At 41.5% G+C, this 23,608-nt stretch overlaps 1 protein-coding gene across 2 annotated transcripts in view; it reads right to left on the bottom strand.

Moving 5' to 3' along the window:
* The window catches only part of LOC132955346 (rho GTPase-activating protein 23-like), a 73,939-nt gene that overhangs the window by 34,742 nt on the left and 15,589 nt on the right, over positions 1–23,608 (bottom strand). The window contains exon 1 of one of the 2 annotated variants that reach the window (XM_061028168.1): positions 17,974–18,289. The exons of the other annotated variant lie outside the window; for it this stretch is intronic. Coding sequence (XP_060884151.1) covers positions 17,974–18,030 — 57 coding nt within the window. The 5' untranslated portion in view covers positions 18,031–18,289. Of the gene's footprint in view, positions 1–17,973; positions 18,290–23,608 lie in introns of those variants that run through there. 2 annotated transcript variants of the gene reach the window in all.

The following is a 23,608-nucleotide window of genomic DNA, read 5'->3' as shown; positions in this document are numbered from 1 at the left end:
TCTCTGCTCCTCTGGCCGTCCACAGCAGCGGCTCTAGCTGTGCTGTCACCCCCTCAGCACTCTTTTCACTGACACCTGAGAGCGGCTGAAACGACAGAAAGACAGCGAGAGACGGGAAGAATGGAGCTGAAGAGGGAGAAGTGGGATGCAGAGATGCTAAAAGAGGCTGACGTTCGTGCAAACATCATCCAGCAGCCTCTGCATCTCCCCTCTCATGCCCTCCTCTGCCCTCTACTTCCTTTCCTTTACTCCTACTTTATTTCCCGTTTCATTGTTCATATTCTCTTCTTTTACACTCTTAACCTTTCCTTTATTTTTGCAGGCGTCTTCAGTTTTCCTTGATCGTATGACACTGTTTTCTGACTGCGAGGACTCATAATCATGGAGGAGTAAGGCCAGAACAAAAATAACGCAGTGTGATGAGTGAGTCAGAGGAGAGTGTGCATCTGTTCTGCCCTGATTCTTTGTGCGTCGGCACAGTTAGGACGGCTCTGGAGCTCAGGGCGAGTGTGAGGGTGAGCGACCACATGATGGCCCTGAGGAGGGACGCTGCTCTGCGACTGTCTGACTCTCCGCTCACTTCATTCAGTGTTTTACAAACACAAATCATATAATAGCAAAGCACAAACACACTTATACGGTTGGTAAATATTCAAATTAATGAACTTTAACTTGACCTCAAAATGTTGGAACGCATTAACAGTTAAAAAACCAGAAGCTGCAAAACTGCAGACACGCCTAAAATAGTTTGGCTTCATGTCATCTTTAAAGGGATAGAGAGCGTTTATTAATTATACAGTAGAATTATATTTATATACAGACTTAAGTTCTCTCTTACACGTTTTAATGGGGGGGCGCTGGATTAGCTCTTTGGTAGATCAGGTAGACCAGATACAAAGTTGTTCCAAACCTGAGACTGTTAGCACGTCATCCACTCTCTCTCTCTCTCTCTCTCTCTCTCTCTCTTATACCATTTACACACAGAAATCTCCTGAAAAACTCCTGATATTTCCAGGAGGAGCTATGTGTGAACACAAACAGACAAATTTCTCTCTCGGACTTCACCCGGAGTTTCTCCTGCCAGATCCTTAGAATTTTTTCCACTGCAAGTCCGAGTGAGCCGATGTGAGAACTCAGCAGTATATTCTTCGGAGAGTTCACCTCGAGCCAATAGGAGGGGGAGTGACGTTTCTATACTGTTACTGCTGCATGGAGCATAGAGTGTCTGCATACGACCACTACGATCTCTGTGCATGTAATTAAACAGCTGCATTATGTTTTCAGACTCCTCCCCTTGTGTATAAAAGCTGTTTTAGTCAAGGACTAGTTTAGGACTAGAGAAGAAGAACATACTCACTGCTTATTTGGTTATCACGTCAGCGCTTTTAGATCACAGTCATTCTGTGTCAATTTAAATACAATGTGAAGCTACAAGCTAACTAAAGAGCGCTAACATTAGCCCGCTAACACAACAATGCAGGACCCAGGTGATTGCAGCTCGAGCAAAGGACAATCTGATTGTGCTTAATTATGGAGTGCTCGATTTTATAACTCCTTCATGCAAATGCAGGTGGAGTGGGGTTAGAGGTGTGTCTCTGGAGGAGAGCGGAGGCTTCAGCATGGAGGAGGCGTGGCCTAACAGCAGTTTGTTTTGGTTTCACGCTGGTGCTCAAGGGCGACATCTACTGGATCAAATAGGTGTTCATTCTTCCTTTAAATGGATTAATTGATTATCTACAGATTGGAATTGATCTCTTTGTCAAACTGTATTGATTCACCCTGATTCTTAAAACACTACAATGAAGCGTGTTCATCAGTAAGACTTAAAGAGGCAGAAACTAAATATCAGAGGAAAATTGTTCACATAGACAGAAAGCATTACGTTGACTTCCCTCGCCAAAAATGGCGTGTTTCTCTGTTTGTGAACGCACTCATCCTTTGCTAACTTAACCACTGTAGCAAAGTGAGTTGTAAACTTGTCAATGTTCTGCAGCTGAGGTCAAGTTAAAGTTTAGAGAGAACGAGGAGCTACCGAGAGGGCGAGAGAGCGAGTGAGGAGAAGACACGAGTGAGGTAAATAAAGAGCTGTCAGAGAGAATCTCAGTCTGAGAGGAGGAAACAGAGAGAGGGAGAGAGAGAGAGAGAGACAGAGAGACAGAGAGAGAGATAGAGAGAGAGAGAGAGAGCGAGAGGGAGGGGACAGGAACGAGTGAACCAGACAGCACGTAAGATCAGAGCGAGAAACAGAGATAGAGAGAGAGAAGCCCTGTAGGACAGAGAGGGGAGACAAATCATGTCAGATGAACTTGGACCAAGTGTGAAAACAGCAAAGTGTAAGTGCTGTGCTAAGCAATGCTTGGTCACTAGGGGGCAGAAGAAAACTAAACAACCTCTGAGGAACCTCGCACAGCACACGTCTGACATTCAATATAAATGAATTAACAACTTAAAGGCTTTTTTTTTAATTTTTCACACTTAAATGTAGCAGAAATCAAGTATATCCTCTGAAAATAACTCTGTGAGTCATGACTGTCTACAATGAGTATAACACCCGAGTCCCACTGTCTGTGATGCTTTACGAGCCATAGCTACACTTTGTTAACATCGCCCGGACGGCTGGCCGGCTCGACCCCTCGCGTACAAAAATTGTTTAATTGAGGGACTAGAGAAAATAAGAATAACATACTGTACTCACTACTTCAATGAATGTCACATAAGCGTTACTAGATCACGCTCATTTCGGGTAAATTTACATGCAGTGTGAAGATACGAGCATAATAAAGATCGCTAGCATTAGCATGCTAACACAACAGTGCAGCGCGAGTTGTTTTGGTTTCATGCTGGTGCTCAAATATAAAGCCTTTAAAATGTACTGTCAGCAAGGGTGTTGTTAAAGGCAACTAATGATTAACCACATTCAGCACAGGCATGTAGACGTTAACCTGAAAGGAGGACTGACGGCGGTAGCAATGCTAACATCATTAGCGTCACTCGGCTAACCCATGAGATGCTATGTATGTTTTTTTTCTGTCTTTAGACTAGTCTGATTTTAAATTTCCATTTAATCAACAGCAAAATTATAAACCTAAGAACATTTGTAAACTTGTGTTGTAGGCAGAGATTTTGCAGTGTTGTGTAGAGCTCGACCGATTAATCAGCCAGCCGATAATATCAGCTGATATCCAGTGACTGTCGGTATCGGCTAAATTTATGACAGATAATATATGGATTTATACACCAGTTATATTGCATTTCATATTAATTTCACTACTTTAATTATTACTAGCAGTTCTCTGTCCCCAACAGAGTGTGCATTATGGATTACAACCAGCATTATCACTCTCCAGAGTGTCAAGCGGTGATGCACGTACATGCGCGGTTACTTTCCAGTTGAGTGACCATGTTATCTTTTCCACAAGCGTTTGATAACTGCATTTGATGGATTAATGCAATTAATGTGTAAATCTATATCTATCTCTTCAGAAGGAAGACATATCTAAGAAAGATATCAGCCAATATATTGGGATCAGCTTTTTTTCTAAATATTGATATCGGTATCGGCCCCATATCGGTATTAGTTATGTGATTAAAAAGGTTGTGTAAAGTAAAGGTAGAAAAATAGGGTGGGGAAAAAACAGATAAACCACAAAAAAATTAAAAATATAAAATAATAACATAAAGTACAATGAAGATAAATGCAGGACTCAACTTTAAAAATCTAAAGTAGTTTTCAGGGAGCTTTTTCTTCCCAACAAGAGTCAAAAAAGCTGAATATTTGTTGTTCACTCGTGATAATTTAACATTGTCACATTTAATAATGCTCTCTCTCTCTCTTTCAGTGTGAGAAAGCTTCACGTGCATTTAAACAGTTAGAGAGACAAAGAGAGACAGGCTGAATGGAGGGATAAAGAGGTGATGACAGCACTAAACTCACTCACACAGCAGCAATGGACGCACAAAAGAGACGCTGCAGCCACACAACAAAACCACACGAGGGACAGATCAGAGATCCCAGCATGCAGCGCAAGAGCTGCTGCACACACACACACACACACATATATATATACATACACACACACACACACACATATATATATATATACACACACACACACACACATATATATACATACACACACACACACACATATATATACATACACACACACACACACACACACACACATATATATATATACATACACACACACACACATATATATACATACACACACACACACACACACACATATATATACACACACACACACACTCTCACACACACACACACACACACACACACACATATATACACACACACACACACACACACATATATACACACACACACACACACACACACACACACACACACATATATATACACACACACACACACACACACACACACACACATATATACACATATACACACACACACACACACACACACACACACACACACATACACACATACACACACACACACACACACACACATACACACACACACCACACATCACACTGGGAAAGCTACAAAACTAAAAGTGAACGTGATGGCTGATATTGGTTCTTATTGACACAAATACATGCATTCACTTTGTTCAACTTTAAATGTTTTTAAAGTGTGTGTCACAGGAAATATTTAAACCAAGGAATTCACAACTTTGTTCCTACTTCTTATCAAACAAGGACACTTTGAAAGCAGCCATCAGCTCTCAGATGAACAATTAATTAGAGATGTGAGCAACTTTATATCTACTTAACGACAACAATTAATATTAAAGGTATAATATGTAGCATTTAGCAGAGAGAATTCCCATGATTCCCCGCCAGCCTCAACGTCATCTCTTCTTATTGTTTTGATTGAGAGCCCCTTGACGCAGACTTTACATAATTTAAGGTCACATTATTCACCTGGTGGCTTATTAGCATGCATGTTTCTGCTTATTCTACCTAAAAAGGACCAAAATAAGCAAAGCATATTAAGATCAAATTCATGTTCAACAACTTCTTCATTTACTGTCAACAAGTAAATAGGAGGGCAAACTCTTAGTTAATGACCTGTTAGCTATGGACCAGGGTCATGTAGATTAGGGTACTAATAAGGGTTTGCTAATAACTAATAAGTAGCCAGTATGCTAATAATTAGCATGATAATAAGCAGCTAGTTAATGGTGAACATTGTGACCTTCATTTAAAGTGTTACCCTGTATTTATTTTTAAAGATTTGGTAATTTTTGATACTATCAAGCATTTGAATAATAAAGATCGTACCTCAGCAAATGATAATAGTAGTGATGTGATGTATTTAGATTGTACTTAACATCAAGTTAAAGATCAAACAAACTGGGACGCAGCAGGTGATCATTTCTTCACAGAGACCAAAATAAACCAACACCCTGCAGAGCCCAGAGAGCAAAGAGAATAATTCAATGATTCCCCTGTACAACCACCAGGGGGCAGCACTGCATTACAAACAGTAATACCTCAGCCACACTAAACTGCAGAGTAGCCTCATTCAAACAGTGAAAGGAAATGATATCACCTTTTTAATGCCTTTATTAATCTATCCCTTCATTTAATCATTTTATTGCTCTTAATCTGCTCTATCCATTCCTACTCTGTCCTCTTCTCTTTTAGTCTTCTTTAACTTTTACTCTTCTTCTTTATCTTCATTTAGTTTTTAGTGCCCGGGATGTGATGTCGTCCTCCTCTTCTTCTTCAATCTTCTATTATTGTCATCATCTTGTTGACTAATTAATCTTTTGTCTAATTTTCTTTGATTGTATTGCTTTATAGCTTCCTGTTGTATCTTTCTTATTCCTGTTGCTTGCATTCATTTTTATAAACAGGAAGGTTGGGGGTTCGATCCCCAGCTCCTGCAGCCACATTAACCCCAAGTTGCTCCCACTGCTTCTTCTGAGGTGTATGAATGTGTATGAATGGGATTAGTTACTTCTGATGGACTCACTACATAGCAGCCTCTACCATCAGTGTGTGAATGTGTATTTGAGTTTTCTACTGCTGTCAATCTTTTGCCTCTCTCACTAACTGAAGCTCGATTTGATCCCATGACTTTAAAAAATGTAAAGTTCTTTATGTGTTTATTGTGACGTCTCACAGTTTAACACTTTACTCCTTTTACCCAGAAACATCCCGTCATCCAGTAACCACAAACAAACCTCATGTTATAAAATATATCCGCACATTCCTGTTAGCAGGGAGACAGTAATAAACTCCTTTCAGCAGCTACACTGATGTGTCAGTGTGTACAATAATGTATGTTAATGTGTGAATACGTTCGTAAAACGAGGTCACATTAGAGACATGAACGAGTTGAAAATGAGAACACAATCACTTGTAATATCTCTCATGAAGGCAGAGAAAAATAATTGACCTATTTTTAGTCAACTGTGAAACTAAAGCTAAAAATAACCACAAAGTCTTTTTTATGTGTTTCTTTGGTGAAGCCACTCTGAATGACCGCCATCTAAACCGTTACACACAAAACAGAGAGAACATTTCCTCCTGAGGAGCGATGTGAGCAGACTGTCTGCTCACACCATTACAGAGAAGTCTGATAGAGACTCAATACGATCTCATTATTCTTGATTAAGAAAAAATTTAATTCAAACGTCGTGGACACTGAAGCTTCAGTGTTTATCCAGCTCTGCATCAGTCTGTAAACCTTTCTGTGTTCTAACCTCTCTCCATTTTTCAAAAGCATCTCCAATATTGATCCTAGTTTGAGCACGTTTCTGCTCGTGGAGCTTATTAGAAACATGCAGAGGCTTTTTAGGTCGGGTACAATCACTTCTATCTGAACCAGTTCTCTTGCCCGCTTCCATCGCTGCAACACCTGTTGACCTGATAACTGCTCTCATATCTGGCAAACAGAGGGGCGTCCAAAACAGCCGTGTGGGGGTGCCTTAAATCCAGAGCATTCAGGACCAGAATCTTAACTTAGAAGGAGGACATACTGGCTGCTGCATTGCACTCCAACATAGCATTTTGTAAAGATATGTCTTTCCAGCTCGTCTCAGCTCCTCCTGCAGACTGTTCCAGCGTCTCGGAGCGTGACGGCTGAGACTGCGTCACCAAACGTTTTTGTTTTACTCTGTCGAACAACTAAAAGAGTACAGCCGGAGGATTAACTAACTAAAATGTTGACTAAAGGAATCTCTGACAGTCTGGTGCAAGGCCTTATAAACTTACAGGGTTCAACAGTTCTGGAAGTACAAATCCCTTTCACTTCCTCCATAACGGTTATGACCATTAGCCATAATGTCTTATCCATCTGAGGTAGACTGACCTCGAGTCACCTGAGTGTGAAGTGATGGTTTATGGTCCTGTAGAAGACACAAGTTTGTATGATATCAACCTCTTTTTAAGAAAAACATGGTTTATTCATGATATCAGGGTTAGGGTTTGGGTCACCTGTCTGACAGGGAAAACTTCTCGCTGTGAGGTGACATGTGAATAAGCAACTTTGGACATTTTTGGGCTAGGCTGTCCTGAAATTTTCTAATCACTGTAAGGAGTGCATGAATGAAAACAGCTTCCCGATGAAAAAGACAACAACTCTTGTTGACAGCAGTCAATGATACAGGACTTGGATGTTCCGTAAACACGGACACATCCACAGATCCTTCGTTGTTGGACCCTGAGAACAGATCAGCCTCCGTCCAGTCAGCCCTCAGCAGACACTGAGTCTTCACTGTGGACTCAAACTGACCACAAACCAGCCTGAGCAGAACAACACCATTGTTCTCCATCACACAGTGGCTCTGTGTGTCTACAGGAGGCATTGCACTAAACACTTTGGGTGTTTGTGTTACAAAGAACGCAGCAGCACTAAGAGAGAGGAAGGAAACACAACACTGACAGACACGTCGACAACATGGCTTCAGTTACTCAACGTATTCAGATCTAATTTATAGTAAGGTTTGATGTTTGACCATGCAGTGAATTCTTAAGATGAGAGAACAGACCTTTGGAATGCTTCCAGGATTTATGCGACTTCTTCTATGATTTTTACACCTGTTTTGCTGTTTTGCTGAGATGTTTTGAGGCTTTTTAATGTGTGTATCAAATAACACACATCCACGAGGCAGGCCTGAAACACTCCAATAAAGCCATCTATTGGCTGAGCGAGCTTTTTGTCTTTTGACATCACTTCCAGTCAACTTATGTTTCAAGACGCTAAATAAAAACTCTCTCCAATGAAGGCACAAAAAGCCCCAAAATCTTAAAATCTCTAGCACTCTTGCTGGAGCAACGTCATGCACTCCAACATTTCTACATTGTAAATACTACGATTTCATATCAGCGTATATTTGAATCGTAAAAGCATATCAGATGAATCTGAGTGAGGTCAGTTTTTGCTCATTAATGTCAGCCGACTGAACACTACATCAAAGAGAGAGCGAGGAGGTCTGACGAGAGAGAGGAGGAATACAACAAGAATAAACATCAGCTGTCTGTGAGCACCAGACAACAGTCCACCAAGAGGAGGTCAAAGGTCACTGAAGAGGAGAAAGATCAAGGAGTACATAAACATCTGACATCAGAGAGAGTGAGAGAGAGAGAGAGAGAGAGAGAGATCTACGTTTGATGCCAAAGCTTTTTGAAAGCTTTATTGCATAACAGCGCGATGTGAATTATTAAAGTGACACCTTCTTTTTTCAAATCTCTAAATAATAAAAGCATCAACATCGGTTTAAAGACGTTCTTCATGCCAGTGGGCCGTACGCGAGCACAAAGATGAACAAATTGATCCTGTTGCGATCGTAATTCCTGTTGGCAGAACGATCATCTCTAAAGCTACACTTCACCTCCTTTGTTTTGAATCTGGTTAGCCGCATTAGCTGCTTAGCCTCTCATTGACCTGGCAAGTTTGACAAGCACTCGGTCTATTTTAGGATTGGTGTTTTGCTCGGAAACATGTGGGAATGATGAAATGAGGGGTTAGCAGACGGAGCTTCTGTCTTTCATGTTGCTCATTCGAGAAGCAAACGCCTTCAGCAGTCACATCTTCTCTCTGCATGAAGCTTCATCACAGAGTCTCACTACTGAAAACAGACTTTTGAAGATTACACACCAGCAGTCTATCCTATTTCAACACATAATTAGTCATTTTATCAGAAGTGTAGACGATCAACCTGACTGAGTCTTTTTACGCTCATCTCCAATTCCTCTTTGTAGCGGGGGGTTGGCAGGATGAAATCTGTTCTGTTTTACAAAGGTTGTGACATTTGTAAACGGACTTGAGCTTGTATAGTGTTTTTCTAGTCTTCTGACTACTCAAAGCACTTTTACTCCGCATTTCAAACCTACACATTCACACACTGATGGCAGAAAGATTGCTATGTAAAGTGTCCATCAGAAGTAACTCATCCCATTCATACACATTCATACTCCGCTTAAGAAGCAGCTGGGGGACTTGAGGTTAAGTGTCTTGCCAAGGACACATCGGACATGTTGCTGCAGGAGCTGGGGATTGAACCCTTGACCTTCCGGTGGAGAGACGACCAACTCTACCACACTCTGCCACAGCCGCCCCTGAAGATCTTTGAGAAGAGGCTATTATTCTATTTTTTTTTTGCTTGTATTGCAATTTGTGCTCTCCTCCAAATGGAGTCAGGGATCTGTCAAACGTAACTAATGCATGTTGTATCATTTGTGAGCCACTGAGCCTGTTCCTTTTGACAACTTCACCTCAGCAAGGCTACAAGAGTCAGTCCACAAATCTGATATGATAAGGTAAATAAACCAACTTTCTCACACTTTTTGTGTAAAGGAATTGGCAGTTTTCACTTACTTGATGCCTTAGTCCCACAACAAACAATGAAACTAAACTCTCTTGTAAAGCAAACTGTCTGCATTAAAGCTGTCAAAAGTCAAAAGTTGAATCCACTAATTTACAACTTCCGTTATTTTAATGATCATTACCTAAGCTATAAACAAAAATAAAGATCTTCAGAAATACTTTAACCAGAAGCTTCTGCATGCGAAAGGGTTTAACACTGGGATACCGATATGAAGCGCAACAAATAAACGAAGAATAAATATCTGTATATTGGCTTCTGGTTAATGGTGCAGGCCTGCTTCATACCCCAGCTTGCTTTAATGCATCATGATCGTCATCATGAGACCGTCAGTGAGGTCTCAGGGCTGCTGTGATACCTGATCCTGATAGCAAAGCACAGCAGCTGGGAGCCCAGATGGGACCAGACCTCCCCCAAGAGGGATCCAGCTGGAGCTTTCTGGATTGGCAGGGTAAAAGGAGGGGTAAGTATAGCTATCCACACACACACACACACACACACACACTCACATATATAGACACATGGGCTTCAGAGTTGACAGCAGCTGTAATTGACTGCACCTGATACCTCCGGAGCTCTGCTGGCCCTGATTTCACTCCTTCTGCTTTTATCTTCTTCCTGTTTTAGGAATGTGAGTCCATGACGCCGACCAGTCATCGCTTCAAGACATTTAGGATGTAGTAAAAATTCCAATGTATTTTTTTCAGGAAATCTCAACACGGATTGGCTTTCACTCACAGAATCAATCATACATTTAGAACAGCTTGTTAGCTGCACTTGCATGCAGATATCTGTCTTTAGAGATCATTCAACCGTTGTCAGATTACCGCAGGGTTATAGAGGGTTCTGTTCAGCCTGTACAAAAGTCTTCTGATACTTCACAGGTTAAATTAGAACTACTACAAACTACGAACGGAAACCTGAACACTTCACAAACTAAAACCCCCAGAACAGATTCTAAGTATGGAAGGTGCATAGAGATTACTATTAGTATGCTAAAATTAGCCAAAACTATCAGGCTAGGTGTGAAGTCCTGAACCACTAAGTGCCAATTTCTACATAGTCTGTCAGTGCCACGCAGTACAGCTCCACTCCCTGCCACTCTAGTCAATGCTCCTGTTTCCAAAGCAAACACCGCAGTCCGTCTCCTGAGCGTGCCACTGCGCTCTGCTCCGTTGTAAATATCCTCCGCCGTGTCTATTTTATACAGATCAGGCTGCAAGCACGCGTCAAGCTGGGCAGATTGTCCCAGACAGGAAGTCAGACAAGGAAAACGCAAAAGAGCATCCCGTCAATTTCAAAATAAAACACAGCATAGGGACCCGCAATAGAATTATCCATCACTTTACCGACATTACGTCAAAACAGACACCAAACAAACAACAAGTCAACCTCAGAAAGACAAAGCAACATGTTGTTTGCACAGAGTCCTGCACAGTGGGGCAGGACGCACGCTGTCCTACGGAGCAAAACCTGATGGAACGCGGCGCGCAATACTTTGTTGTGAAAAAAAGAACAGGAAATTGTTTGATGCCTATTTTTGACGACGTGATATCGGAACAGGTATTGTTTTTTTTTTTTTTACTAATAAACATATCCAAGTTAAAGATTCTGGTATTGTGTCAAACCTAGTTAACAGCATATACAGAACACTCGTCATAGTTGGGAATTGTTTTGCGAATACTGTATTGAGTTCAGGGACCCCAAATCAGCGTCAAATCACCAAATCACATCGATTTTGGATTTCAAAGTCATGGCTACACAGTTTTCAAGCTGCACCTTCCAACTGTTTATCCTCTTGTCCTCAGACACACATCATTCCTCTCCGGCTCTGTAATCACCAACACTCTTTCATTGACACATTCCTGAACAGCCCACCTGTTAAAGTAGAATGGTCCTGTGTGTGCAAAGTTACAACCCCCACCTCTGTGTCTCTCACACACACACACACACACACACACACACACACACACACACACACACACACACACACACACACACACACACACACACACACACACACACACACACACACACACACACACACACACACACACACACACACACACACACACACACACACACCTTTCCGTCATGGGTTTATGTGGGAACCATCAGCATTAAACAAGGTCGTTCTGGCCTCATGTCTAACCTTTCGACCTTGACCCACACAGCATCTCCCCACATCATTCCTCCCTTTCAAACACACACACACACTAATGGAGTACACACAGTTTAACAGAGCTCCATTGTAGCCCATTTCACAGCAAGTCTCTGCCTGTCCGACCCCCCCCCCCCCCTCCCCTCCCCGACCACTACACACATGACACACCCCCCTCCCCTTTTCTGCCATACAGTACAGAGCCGAGCATCCACGTTTAAAAAACAGCACAACACGATGACTGTTCCTCATCTGCAACAGACAACTTGGTAACACACACACACACACACACACACACACACACACACACACACACACACACACACACACACACACACACACACACACACACACACACCCTGCTTATTGAGAAGGGGTTCGTTTGTGTAAGTACAGGAGTCTTCATTATTCTAAAAGGGAAAAGTCACTCTGTGATATTGATTCTTCAGATTTCATTTCTCCTGAAAGAGCTGAACTTCCTCCATTAGCTGATACTTTCATTGTTACTTTTCTCTAAACTGTCCATATGAATAACGTGCAGCATGCAGGCACATAATAAACGTATTAGTTTCTTCCAGGAGCTTTAGATGATGATGCTGTTCAGGATTCCTCATCCCAGTGTGCACTGACTGAGAGTTAGCAGGAAACAACAGTGGCACACTCTGTAGTTTGACCATCGTCTCCAGCTGCAGAGTGTGAAGCTCATCACTTTCATGGGGGAAATTATTACAAACAAGATATGAATACAGAATATGGATGTAACGATTCACTCAACTCACGATACGATTCACGATACGGTTTATTTTACAAAATGAGACTGTAGACAAATGATGAGTGAAACAGATTCCTTTAGGGGCTGCAGACCCGCCTGTCAGTGTGGTTTGGCCTTTTAATGTTTTGTTTTTATCAACAAGGGGAGGTGATTGGAGCTTCTCGTTGTGGTGTGGATTAAATGCTGCATCATGTTGGTCGTGCTATTTTTGTAGTTCCCTGTCTTCTTGTAATATTTGCACACAGTTTTTGTATTGTCTGTTATCTTCTCACCTCTTTCATTGTCATCATTGTCTTGGGGAAGCCAAAATGCTTCCACACCTCAGATTTGGTGAGTCCTCAATTTCCAAAAATCTTGCTCTTCAGCTGCCAACCGCCGATTATCACGATTTGACGATTAATCTTTACTTCCCTAATACAGAATGAATAAAGCTTCACTGATCACTGTCTTGATTGTACTTCTATATCCCAATATGTAACCAAACCTAGCAATCAGTCAGCATGAGACAACTGCATCAACACTCAGCTCTAATGTGCTCTCCTCCCCTCTCTCCATGATAAGCTCTCTGGATCGTCTGAGTGCTCTTTTATGGAGCTATTTAGGCTCCATGCATTATGAGGGCGCGTACAGCATCTTAAACCGCCTCTGAGGCTGCTCTAAGAGTCAGCTGTAGCATTTCCTACAAACAATAAATCAAGGACCAATCAAGTGAAGAGCCTCACAGGCCGACATCACTGCTGCATAATGAGAACGCTTGATAAATGCACGTGAACGGGAGAACTTTGTCCACCGAGAGGCTGAGTGTGCCGTACGAACAGTCCACTTTATGCAGAATAACAAACACGCTTTTTTAGAACGTCCCGGAAAAGCTGCTTTGTTCCTCGAGTGAAGATGTGAAGTTAAAGCTGTACAGAAGTGATCGCCCTGCACTGCACCTACCGCCCGAGCTCAGCATTTAGCAGCCTGATACAGGACATATAAGGAGAGAGGAGCCTGCTCCACTGAACACACAGAATCTGATGAGGAGGAGGGGGGGGGGGGGGCTTAGATAACAAAGACATTTAGAAATAACAAAAAAAAGAATGATTCAGATACATACTGAAGCTGATTCTATCTATCCTTGTTTAGAGACAGTTTTTATTCAACATGTGTCTTTAAAACAAATAACACAGATGTATGATGCTAACTGGCGGGGGCGGGGGGGGGGGGGGGGTGGGGGGGTTGAGCAGAGGGGCTAAATTAGGATTTGTTTTGTGGTGGGTGCTCTGTGGTTTGTGGGTTTCCATGGGTGCAGTCTGGGTGTGTGTGTGTGTGTGTGTGTGTGTGTGTGTGTGCGTGCGAAGACTACTAAATGTGATTTATTATATTTGACAAACTGTAAATAAAATATAACAATGTGACATCACCCTGTGCTCTGAATGTGCTAAAAAGTAAATCCAGACACTGTTGGCAGCGCACAGAGCTGAAGACTATAGACCTCTACGGTAGCTTCACAACTTCTGATGTTTGTTGTTTTTGATGAAGTCCTTTTCAAGATTCAAGATCAGTTTAACTCTGATGCCTCTTAATTTTCAACAAAAGTAAACGAGACAGCAAAAACATGTTTTATTTCGGGGTCTTTTAGCCTTTATTAGATAAAACAGCTGAAGAGAGACAGGAAATATTGGGAGGAGAGATGGGGGGGGGGGGTGACTTGCAGCGAAGGGTCGAGGTCGGATTAGAACCCACGGCTGCTGTGACGAGGACTTTAGCCTCTGCGCATGGACGCCCCTATATGGATATTTTTAATTTCTGAAATGCTGCTGGGGGCGGCGGTGTCAAGCGAAGTCATAAACACTTTATATGTACTACTTATTCAGGACGAAATCAGCAAGTAATAAAATGTCTAACAAACCGACACAAACCATATATTGATCAAAGGAGCTCAAAGCTTCCTACTCTTTGTGTCTCTTAATTCTATACTTTAAACTTTAACCTCTGAAAATAAGAACAGACTTTTTCAAAATGCACACCTACTATTATGTTGTTTTCACACATGCACAAAAGTCTTGAAATTAATGTTTCCATTTGGAGTTGCATGTGTGAATGCAATCGTCTTAAGTTTTCACCCCATCTTTAGCGAGACTTATTTCTGCCAGCCTCCCTCATAACATTTCTGCATGAAGTCCGGGTGTGGCAATGTGTGGTTATTAAGGAAAATTAACCACAAGCAAGAGAACAGAGATGATCACATTTATATATCACATGACCTGTGCAATTTTCATGCAGGTTTTTTAAATTGTGCAGTTAGCTACCAGAGGATAATCCCCTTCAGAACAAGTTAAAAGTATAAATTTCAGTAATTCAGAGCAATTTACATAATAATCCTGCAAGTCTCTGACCTACAGTATACGTACCTGCCTATCAACCTGTCACTCTGACAACTGCTGGGTAACTTTTTAGGAAACTAACTCACACATCAGACCACGAGAAAGATGGTTCTTTTATTACCTAATTTAGGCGTATGATCTCTACTGCTACAAAGAAAGTATGTTTTAGTGTTTTGATTGGAAATATCAAGATGGATTAAGTGTCAAACTAAACATTGTTGAGGATTTGTATGAAGTAAAAGCGTCCTTGGATGACGAAGAAGAACATAGAGAACTCCTTACAGACCAAGCCCTGTTAAGGTCGGGAATGCAACTTTTCTTGGAGGACATTTTTTGTAGTTTTAATTGAAATAATATTTGCATACTGACAGCAATCTATAAAGAAACGCTCAGAGAAAACCCAGTGTACTTGTCAATGACAGGACTATTATATAATTGAAATGTCCTGGGTTTGATACTCCTTTTAAAAGCCGCATACCCCAGCTTTAAAACTTTGTTATTGCAGGTTTATTTTTGCCCCATGAAGTATCAGTACACCGCAGCGCTGACTGGATAATCACAACATCAAAGAATGCGAGCGGCAGATTGTGGAGGTGTTCAGAAAGTGACCATCAAAGATGAGGCTGTTTGTGGAGTTTGTGAAGCAGCTGCCGTACTTTAGTACAATCAGTCTGAGCACTCAGCCGCTCGCCGCAGCCACGGTGGCAGCTGAGGCCCCAGAAACAAGTCGAGCAACATCAACTGTGTGCAACCTCGACTCTCTGGCTGCACTCAACAGCCACCCTCAGGACCCTCTGCACAAGCTTGTAAAAAGACCATCAACATGAAGAGAACAAGATTTATATGAAGGACACGTGAGTCATTGGAAAGAAGACGGTTTTCAGGATGATGACAGAACTGGAGCAACAACATCAAATCCCAAGTGGCAGCAAGATCTCCAGACATGCAGTGCAGTTGTATGACACCACCCAGGACCATTTAGAAACCATAAGGGTAAAACTCTCTAAGACTTCTGATGGATGGGGGCACTGAAAGCTAAAAGCTTAGTAATGTTTTTCCGTATCAACACACATTTTCTCCCCTCAACCTTCCGACAAACGTAAGCCCTTTTCACACATGCACTCCTGAAGATTTAGTGAAAATTTCACAACAATCTGGACAAAGACATGATGCAAAAGACCGAAGAGACAGAGTAAACAGGCATGCCTGCTGCCTGATGGTGATTTTGGACACTGTCTGCCACTTTTTTGTACAGACACAATCAGGAAAAAAAAAAGTCCCGTAGTTGGGGAATTGGCTTGTGGCTCTGCTCTCACTGTTCGAGTGTGTGCAGTCGTATGTCAAAAATGTAAAAACATGCAGGAAAGTCATCCGTAGGGAGCCGCTGATCGAGCCCAAATTGTTTTCCATTTTTGACATTTAAAGCACTTTATTTTTTCAAAACATCTCAGCTTTAAGTTGAAAAAAGTTGACACCATTGATTGCAAGAAAATTGCAAGAAAATACTACAGATAAGTTAATAATAATGTCCATTATTGACCTGAATAAGAATAATTTTTAACATCATTGACATATAGCAGTTATCTATAGTTTGTAAGGATGTCTGGGATGTAAAGTAAAAATGGACTTATGTTCCATCTATGCTGTTAAAAAATAAAACCTTACATAAAAAGTAAGGTTAGGAGTTTCCACAACGATTCTGCTGCACTTACGCAGTCTTAGCATGTTTTGATGATTATCAGAACATAATTGTGTTGTTGACCCATGACCCTGATGCTAAGTGGACCATGAAACAATCCAACAAGCTGTGAATAATATAATAAACACACACACACAACTAGCAAAGAAAATAACTAATACGCTCCAGGACAGAGAACAATGTGCTGAGTGATCAAAGTGATGAGATATGACGAGAAAAAACTGTCAGAGTCAATATGAGCTGTTCACTTCAACTTCCCGGCTCAATGTGGGAAGATATTTCAGGAATACTGGGTCATGTTTTTAATGAATCTTTCTGCAGAGAGAGACGACTAACGGCTACAATGTGCCGTCTGTCACTGACTCTGTATATGTGGGCTGGCATATGGAAATATGCATTCCAGCCAAATTTCTTATTGTCTCTCTGCCCACCCACCCGTACATCGTCCCTGCAGATGGGGGGGGGGGGGGGGGGGGGTGTTAAACTGTCACAGCAAAAATATGTGCTGCATTCCTTGAAACCAGGGATAATTTATGCAGCTATTTGTGCTGCAGAATTACATTATCTGAAATTGTTCCAAGCAAACTTGCAAGACACGAAATAGACTTTTCTCTCCATCTGCTCTCAATCACAACAGTGCGTTTGCATCACTTTTTAGTGGATTGACATTAAGTGGTTGAACAGCCTGCAGCCTGCTCTTTTGTTTCAGGCTGCAGGGATTTGACAAGTTGCATAAGACAAGTGCAGGAGAGCATCTCCAAAAAGCAGCAGCCCGGACACTTAAGAGGGTGTGTTTCTGCAGGAGGGGATGCACACTGACACACAGTTAAATTATCATAACTGACTCTTTTCATGTGATGCAAACATAGACAATGAGGGCTGGATTAAAGGAAAATACTACAAAATCACTTGCCTGAGTTCACAAAAGGTGTATGCATCATTTATATCACAGCGTGCACTTTAGCTATAGTAAGGATTAGCATCTCGTGGATAAGCTTGTGTCAGTTTTTGAGGGGGAAATTTAATTTAACAAAGAGAGACTCAGCAGAGCAGCACAATAACAAACACAATACACAGAAATAAAACGGCCACGAGCGAAGGATGATCTAAAGAGTAGTTTAGTACATTCAGTCCGGACTTACTTCAGTGTCTGAGGAGTGAGGTGGGATTCCAACAAGGCAGAAAGTAACTCCATTCATGGGTTCACTTCGTCTGTTTCTGTTCAACCGAACAAAGAACCCGTTTCTAACTACTCCGCTGTCAACATTGTGTCCGCAGCTCAGGTCCCGTCGTTCACAGCGGCTTCGCCACAGACTGAACGGTCCGCCTCTCCCTCTCTCCCTGGCGACGTCATTGTCCCGCTACGAGCAGCGTCATGACGTCATACTAACACACGCACACAAAAGGACCGGAAGTTTGACTGTAGGAAAATATATTTTGATGGAAAAGCAAACATGCCTTTACCATTGGAGATTATAAAAATGTTTTCACTTATTTCACATGTAACGATAAAAAAATGGTGCGCTATTGTCAACCTATGTATTTTAATATTTAAATGTAATTTTCACAAGGACTAAGTTATTAGCTCAACTCCCTCTTTTAAGCATTTGTTATTGATTTATAAAGCTATTCTGAGTCTCTTGTATTAGTTACCAACAAAAGTCTGCGTCAATGATTTAATTTTATTCAATGAGTCTGTGTTGTTTTTTTTACAACTTTCCTTTGACTTTTCCGTCATTTTGTAAACTGGTATGTCTGACTGTTTGTACATTTACATATTTCAACAAATTAAAAAAAAAAGCCTGCTTTCAGAATACAACTGTAAACAAACTAGTTCACAGCAATCACACGTCATCATCAAGAAAGTTCAGTGCTGCTGACCTTTCTAAAGTTTTTGTTGTTTTTAATTCTGGTACTCTTTTTTTTTATCTTTTTGTCCTTTCTCCAGTTTTTGTCTAATTTTATATTCCTGCTGTATCATTTATGAGCTTACATTTCTGAAAAAGTATTTCTCTACATTTTTTATTTACCTACCATAGCTGTTAACCTTTAAATAAACTGTACAATTACTTAGACTTACTTTTAACACATTCATATCGTCAACTCAACAGTCAGAGTTATTTCTGGCATTTGCACGGTCAGACTGCAAAGAACTCCTCCTCTTGTGTTATCAATCCACTCAAAACTTCGGTGGCTTATAGAAGATCTTTTGGATGAAACGGAAGCATATAAGTATAACGCAAACATTTTGTTTTTCTCATTTGTGCCTCCAACTAGGAAGAGGCCGTAAGCCTCATTTGACATGCATCACTCCACAACTTACGCTGTGCGGTCAACACTTTCAGAGCAGATTTGAGTGCTCTGTTCCTGAAGAAGAAGATTTGCGAATGTGCAGCACCCCGATGTGCACACATGTGCAAGGGCCTGGTCAATGCTGCTTGGAGCTTTAATTATTTTTATCCACTAAATGTTTAAAAAATGCAATCAGTTTGTAATTGTATGTTTCCTGTGTTGGCTCAATTTTACCAATACAATGTGGAAGTTGAGTTCCAGGTCAGATGCTCCTCAGAATAAGTTCAAAGCTGCCCCTCACTAATTATATTACGCCCTCTCAATGGCTCAGCTAAACATAAGGTGGGTTTACAAAGATCATTATGGACTGGGTCTTCAGTGGTGTCCCCCACAACAGATCATCAAGCCACCCTCTCCCACGCCATCAAACATAACATGATCCTTTCTGTCCAAACAGCCGTCACAGAGGGTCCAACATATTTCTCTGATGAACACCACCAGGGGCTTTGCAGCTGTGTGGCTGAGGAAAAAAACTGTAGGTTTATGGGATATTTCATTCTTTTTTTCAAAAAGGACCAGCTCATCTGTCACCGACTGCAGAACCTACATTAAACACTTCAGCCCAGGTTGACATCCATGGTTGAAAGATTTTTAATTTGTCACTGAAAACGTAATCGTAAAAAAGAAACTGAATTTTTTTTTTCAAGAAAGAATTTCAAACATAAAGTGTCATTTTTAGCTGTTTTCACACATGCACTGCTGAACATTTCTGGATCATTTAAGGACAGCCTGCCCCTGAAATCTTCCTGATTTGTTTTTTCAAACATGTCCCTCACAAGGTGAAGTTTTCTCTGTCCGTTGGTAGCGGTGGGTGGGGATAGGGTTGTATTAATGGTAAATGGACTTGAGCTTGTATAGCGCTTTTCTAGTTTTCTGACTGCTCAAAGCAATTCACACCTACACAATCACTCACTGATGACAGAGGTCGCCCTGTTAAGTGTCCATCAGAAGTCACTAATCCCATTCATACACCACCAACGAAGCAGCGGGAGCAATTTGGGGTGTCTTGCCCAAGGACACATCGGACATGTGGCTGCAGGAGCTGGGGATCGATCCCCTAACCTTCCGGTTGAGAGACGACCGACTCTACCAACTGAAACAAAGACTCTCACATCAAAACATTTTGTATAATTTTCAGGAATTTTGTGCATGTGGAAAAACACTTTATGAGAGATGAGGGATTTATGAGAACCTTAAGTACAAATAAGTACAATATAGAGAACACATTTCATTTTAAGAAGGCAGGGTTGCATTTAAAGCTTTTGCCCAAGCTCCCATGAGTCCAAACTTTCTAATCATTTTTTAACATTTTCCTTCAGTTCTTCTAGATTGACAACCTTCTGTTGTACCGCTCTCTTTTTACATAAACACATAGACTGTTTGTTGGATTATTTGCTCTTCAACGTTGATGTGTTTCATTACCGTTTGTCAGTCAGTCCGCTGTGTGTTGTGTAGTGGGAGAGCTGTCAGGCCTGAAGAAGTGTGTGTCATGGTCAGTGGAGCGAGAGATGAAGCCCCAGTGCGGCTGATGTTGGCGACAGTACCCTCAGGACAGAGGAGCGGGCATGCGCAAATAGCATATATATAGACACACACACACACACACACACACACACACACACACACACACACATACACACAGAAACAGCGAGTCATTATGTAATGTCAGGGCGCAGAATCAAAGGGTAAAAAGAGAAGACACACACACACACCCACATGTCACAGCTACCAACACTGATCATCACTGGTTCAGTCGACGTCTGACACAGACTACTGATGAAATTGAAATTGCTTCCTTTACAAAGGGCTCCACATAATGAAAACACACACACACACACACACACACACACACACACACACACACACACACACACACACACACACACACACACACTAAAGCCTTTTCAGGGAAGTTTGACGTGTACCTTTCATATCATAAGCACAGGATAACACACAGGATAAATGTATTATTGACTTCAATTTGTGTAACTAACCAGTGCTTTGAGTTCCTCTGCTGACGTCACATGTGGGGATTTTGGATGCTATTGCTGTCTGCACTTGCTTTGAAAATGAAGATTTCTTTAATATTTTATCATGTTTTAATTTAGAGCGTCAGGATACAACTTAAAAATCCCAGAATCTCAGAATGTGAAGCTGTCTGGCTGCAAGAAGAACCCTGAAAGGGTTCATGCAGAGTGAAATTTTAGGCTGACATTTTCTGAATAAAGCAGATTCTTGATGTCGATACAGTTATTGATTTCAGAGGGCAGAAAGTAGGGAATCGTGGTTGACTTTTAGTGATCTATCGAGCTGAAAAAAATAGGCTCTTTGTATGAAGATTGTGCACCAATATTGCACCAATACGACAGAGCAAAGATAATCATAAGGCTGCTTTTTAGTCAAATGATATAATAATAATAATGTGTTAAACCCTATCTAATGCAGACCCCAATCTACTCAGCTGTGATGCTCCGCTACATGTGCTGCACACTAAGAAGTTCCAGTGCGCTTTTTGGGAAATTAAAATAAAAACCTAAATTTCACAGTGCATACAGTATGTATTATCCAGATGAACTTCTGATTTCAAGCAAAACAATAGACCTGAATAGAGTAAACAAGCTGCCAATGCAGCAAGCTAAATGTACTTGTTTACTTACTTAAATAGAATATTGATCATATTTAGTCATTTGTACTCCTAACAAACAATTTAGGCCTTATTTGTAGCCTTGAATATCGTGAAACAAAAAGTGAAACCCAAAAATAAAAATAAAAAGTCCTATTACAACTCCAATGTTATTGATTTACCTCTAATGTTCTTGTTTTCCATCATGAGACACAAATACTAAAAACACTCTTTCAGGCTGACTGTTCTTAAATCACACGTCTTTTTTTATTCCCTTTGTCTTTTCACTCTTCGATTGTTTTCAAATTGAACCCAAAGTGTGGATGAACAGATTGAAGATTAATTGAAAATTCAGTATGTGGTCTTCCATCAGAGGAGATTAGCAGCTGTGATGATGCCAAAACATCCTCAAACAAAGGGACCCCCCCCAAAAAAAACAAAAAAAACAAACACACGAGAGTGACAGAGCAGAGCACAGCAGCTGTAACACCCCTGTGCTCCAGTAAAGACAAGGAGGGTTTAATCCAACACTGTGCTGGGGAGAGATGATTGTCGGGTGGGAGGAGGGTGACCTGTGTGTGTGTGTGTGTGTGTGTGTGTGTGTGTGTGTGTGTGTGTGTGTGTGTGTGTGTGTGTGTGTGGTACATGTGGACACACTAATCTGGCCTTGTTTTGAGCAGGTTTCATTCAAACAGCAGGGGGTCAGTGGAGACCCAATATTCTCATCCTCCCATCATCCCCCCGTTACTCCCATCACCCCCCCCCCCCCCCCCCCCCCCCCCCCCTTCAACTACAACATACCAACATAGCATAGAGGAATCGAAGCTGTCAGAAATATACAATTTCTGAACACTGCATAGTTTCAGTCCTAGATTGTATAATGAATGGACAACACTAGAGTGGAAGAGTAGTGAAGCCAAAATATGTAGAGCTCCCCCTGCTGACTGGCTGGTTATTTTGAGGTCGGTTCATGTTTTTACTAAAAACAAATCGCGCAAGAGTCCTATAAAAAAATGGATTGAGACCCGCTTTTTGAAGTGGTCTGGGTACAGTTGTTTGATGCACACCAGGGTTTGATTGACAGGCTTCACACCAGCACCAGCCAACGAACGCATGACAACGAAAAAAAAAAATATAAACACAAGAGATTCCTTTTATATTTGGATTCAAAGTCTTCAAAAGACAAACATCTGTCTCTATTCTGGGGTGTTGTTGTGAACTGGCATGGCAACAGAATGGTGTTTGGTATGTGTGTGTTTGTGTGTGTGTGTGTGTGTGTGTGTGTGTGTGTGTGTGTGTGTGTGTGTGTGTGTGTGTGTGTGTGTGTGTGTGTGTGTGTGTGTGTAGGGGGAGGGTGGGGGACACACCCATCTGTCTATTTAAAGCAGCATGGGGAGATTTCGCTAAATATCTAATCCATCTAATCCTTCCAACTGAACCTGCAGTGGTGTGCACTGACCACTAGAGGGCGAGCTGACTGTTTGCTGCTGAACGGAGGCAAAGACTCGTTTTAACTCACAGAGAGAGGATGAATGAGGCTGAACATGTCAGGGGGAATTTGTGCTCAAGTCCTGAATGAACAGGAAGTGTAGTGTGAGTAGATTTCATGTGTACACACTTTAAACAAACGCACACTCACAGCTTCATGTGACCTCTGCAGCATCAGTGGACTTCTTCTTCTTCTTCTTGGTCTCTGCAGGGATGGGATGTCCTGCCACGATCACTTATGAACTGCTGATTGAATTAGAGTCCTGTAGCCTCAGAGAGAGGCTCTACTTTACAGAACTATCATGTTTCGTCTG

This window comes from Labrus mixtus, chromosome 21 (genome assembly GCF_963584025.1).
Source record: "Labrus mixtus chromosome 21, fLabMix1.1, whole genome shotgun sequence".
NCBI lineage: Eukaryota > Metazoa > Chordata > Actinopteri > Labriformes > Labridae > Labrus > Labrus mixtus.
The sequence above is the reverse complement of the archived record's forward strand: the minus strand, read 5'-3'. Positions and strand labels throughout refer to the sequence as shown.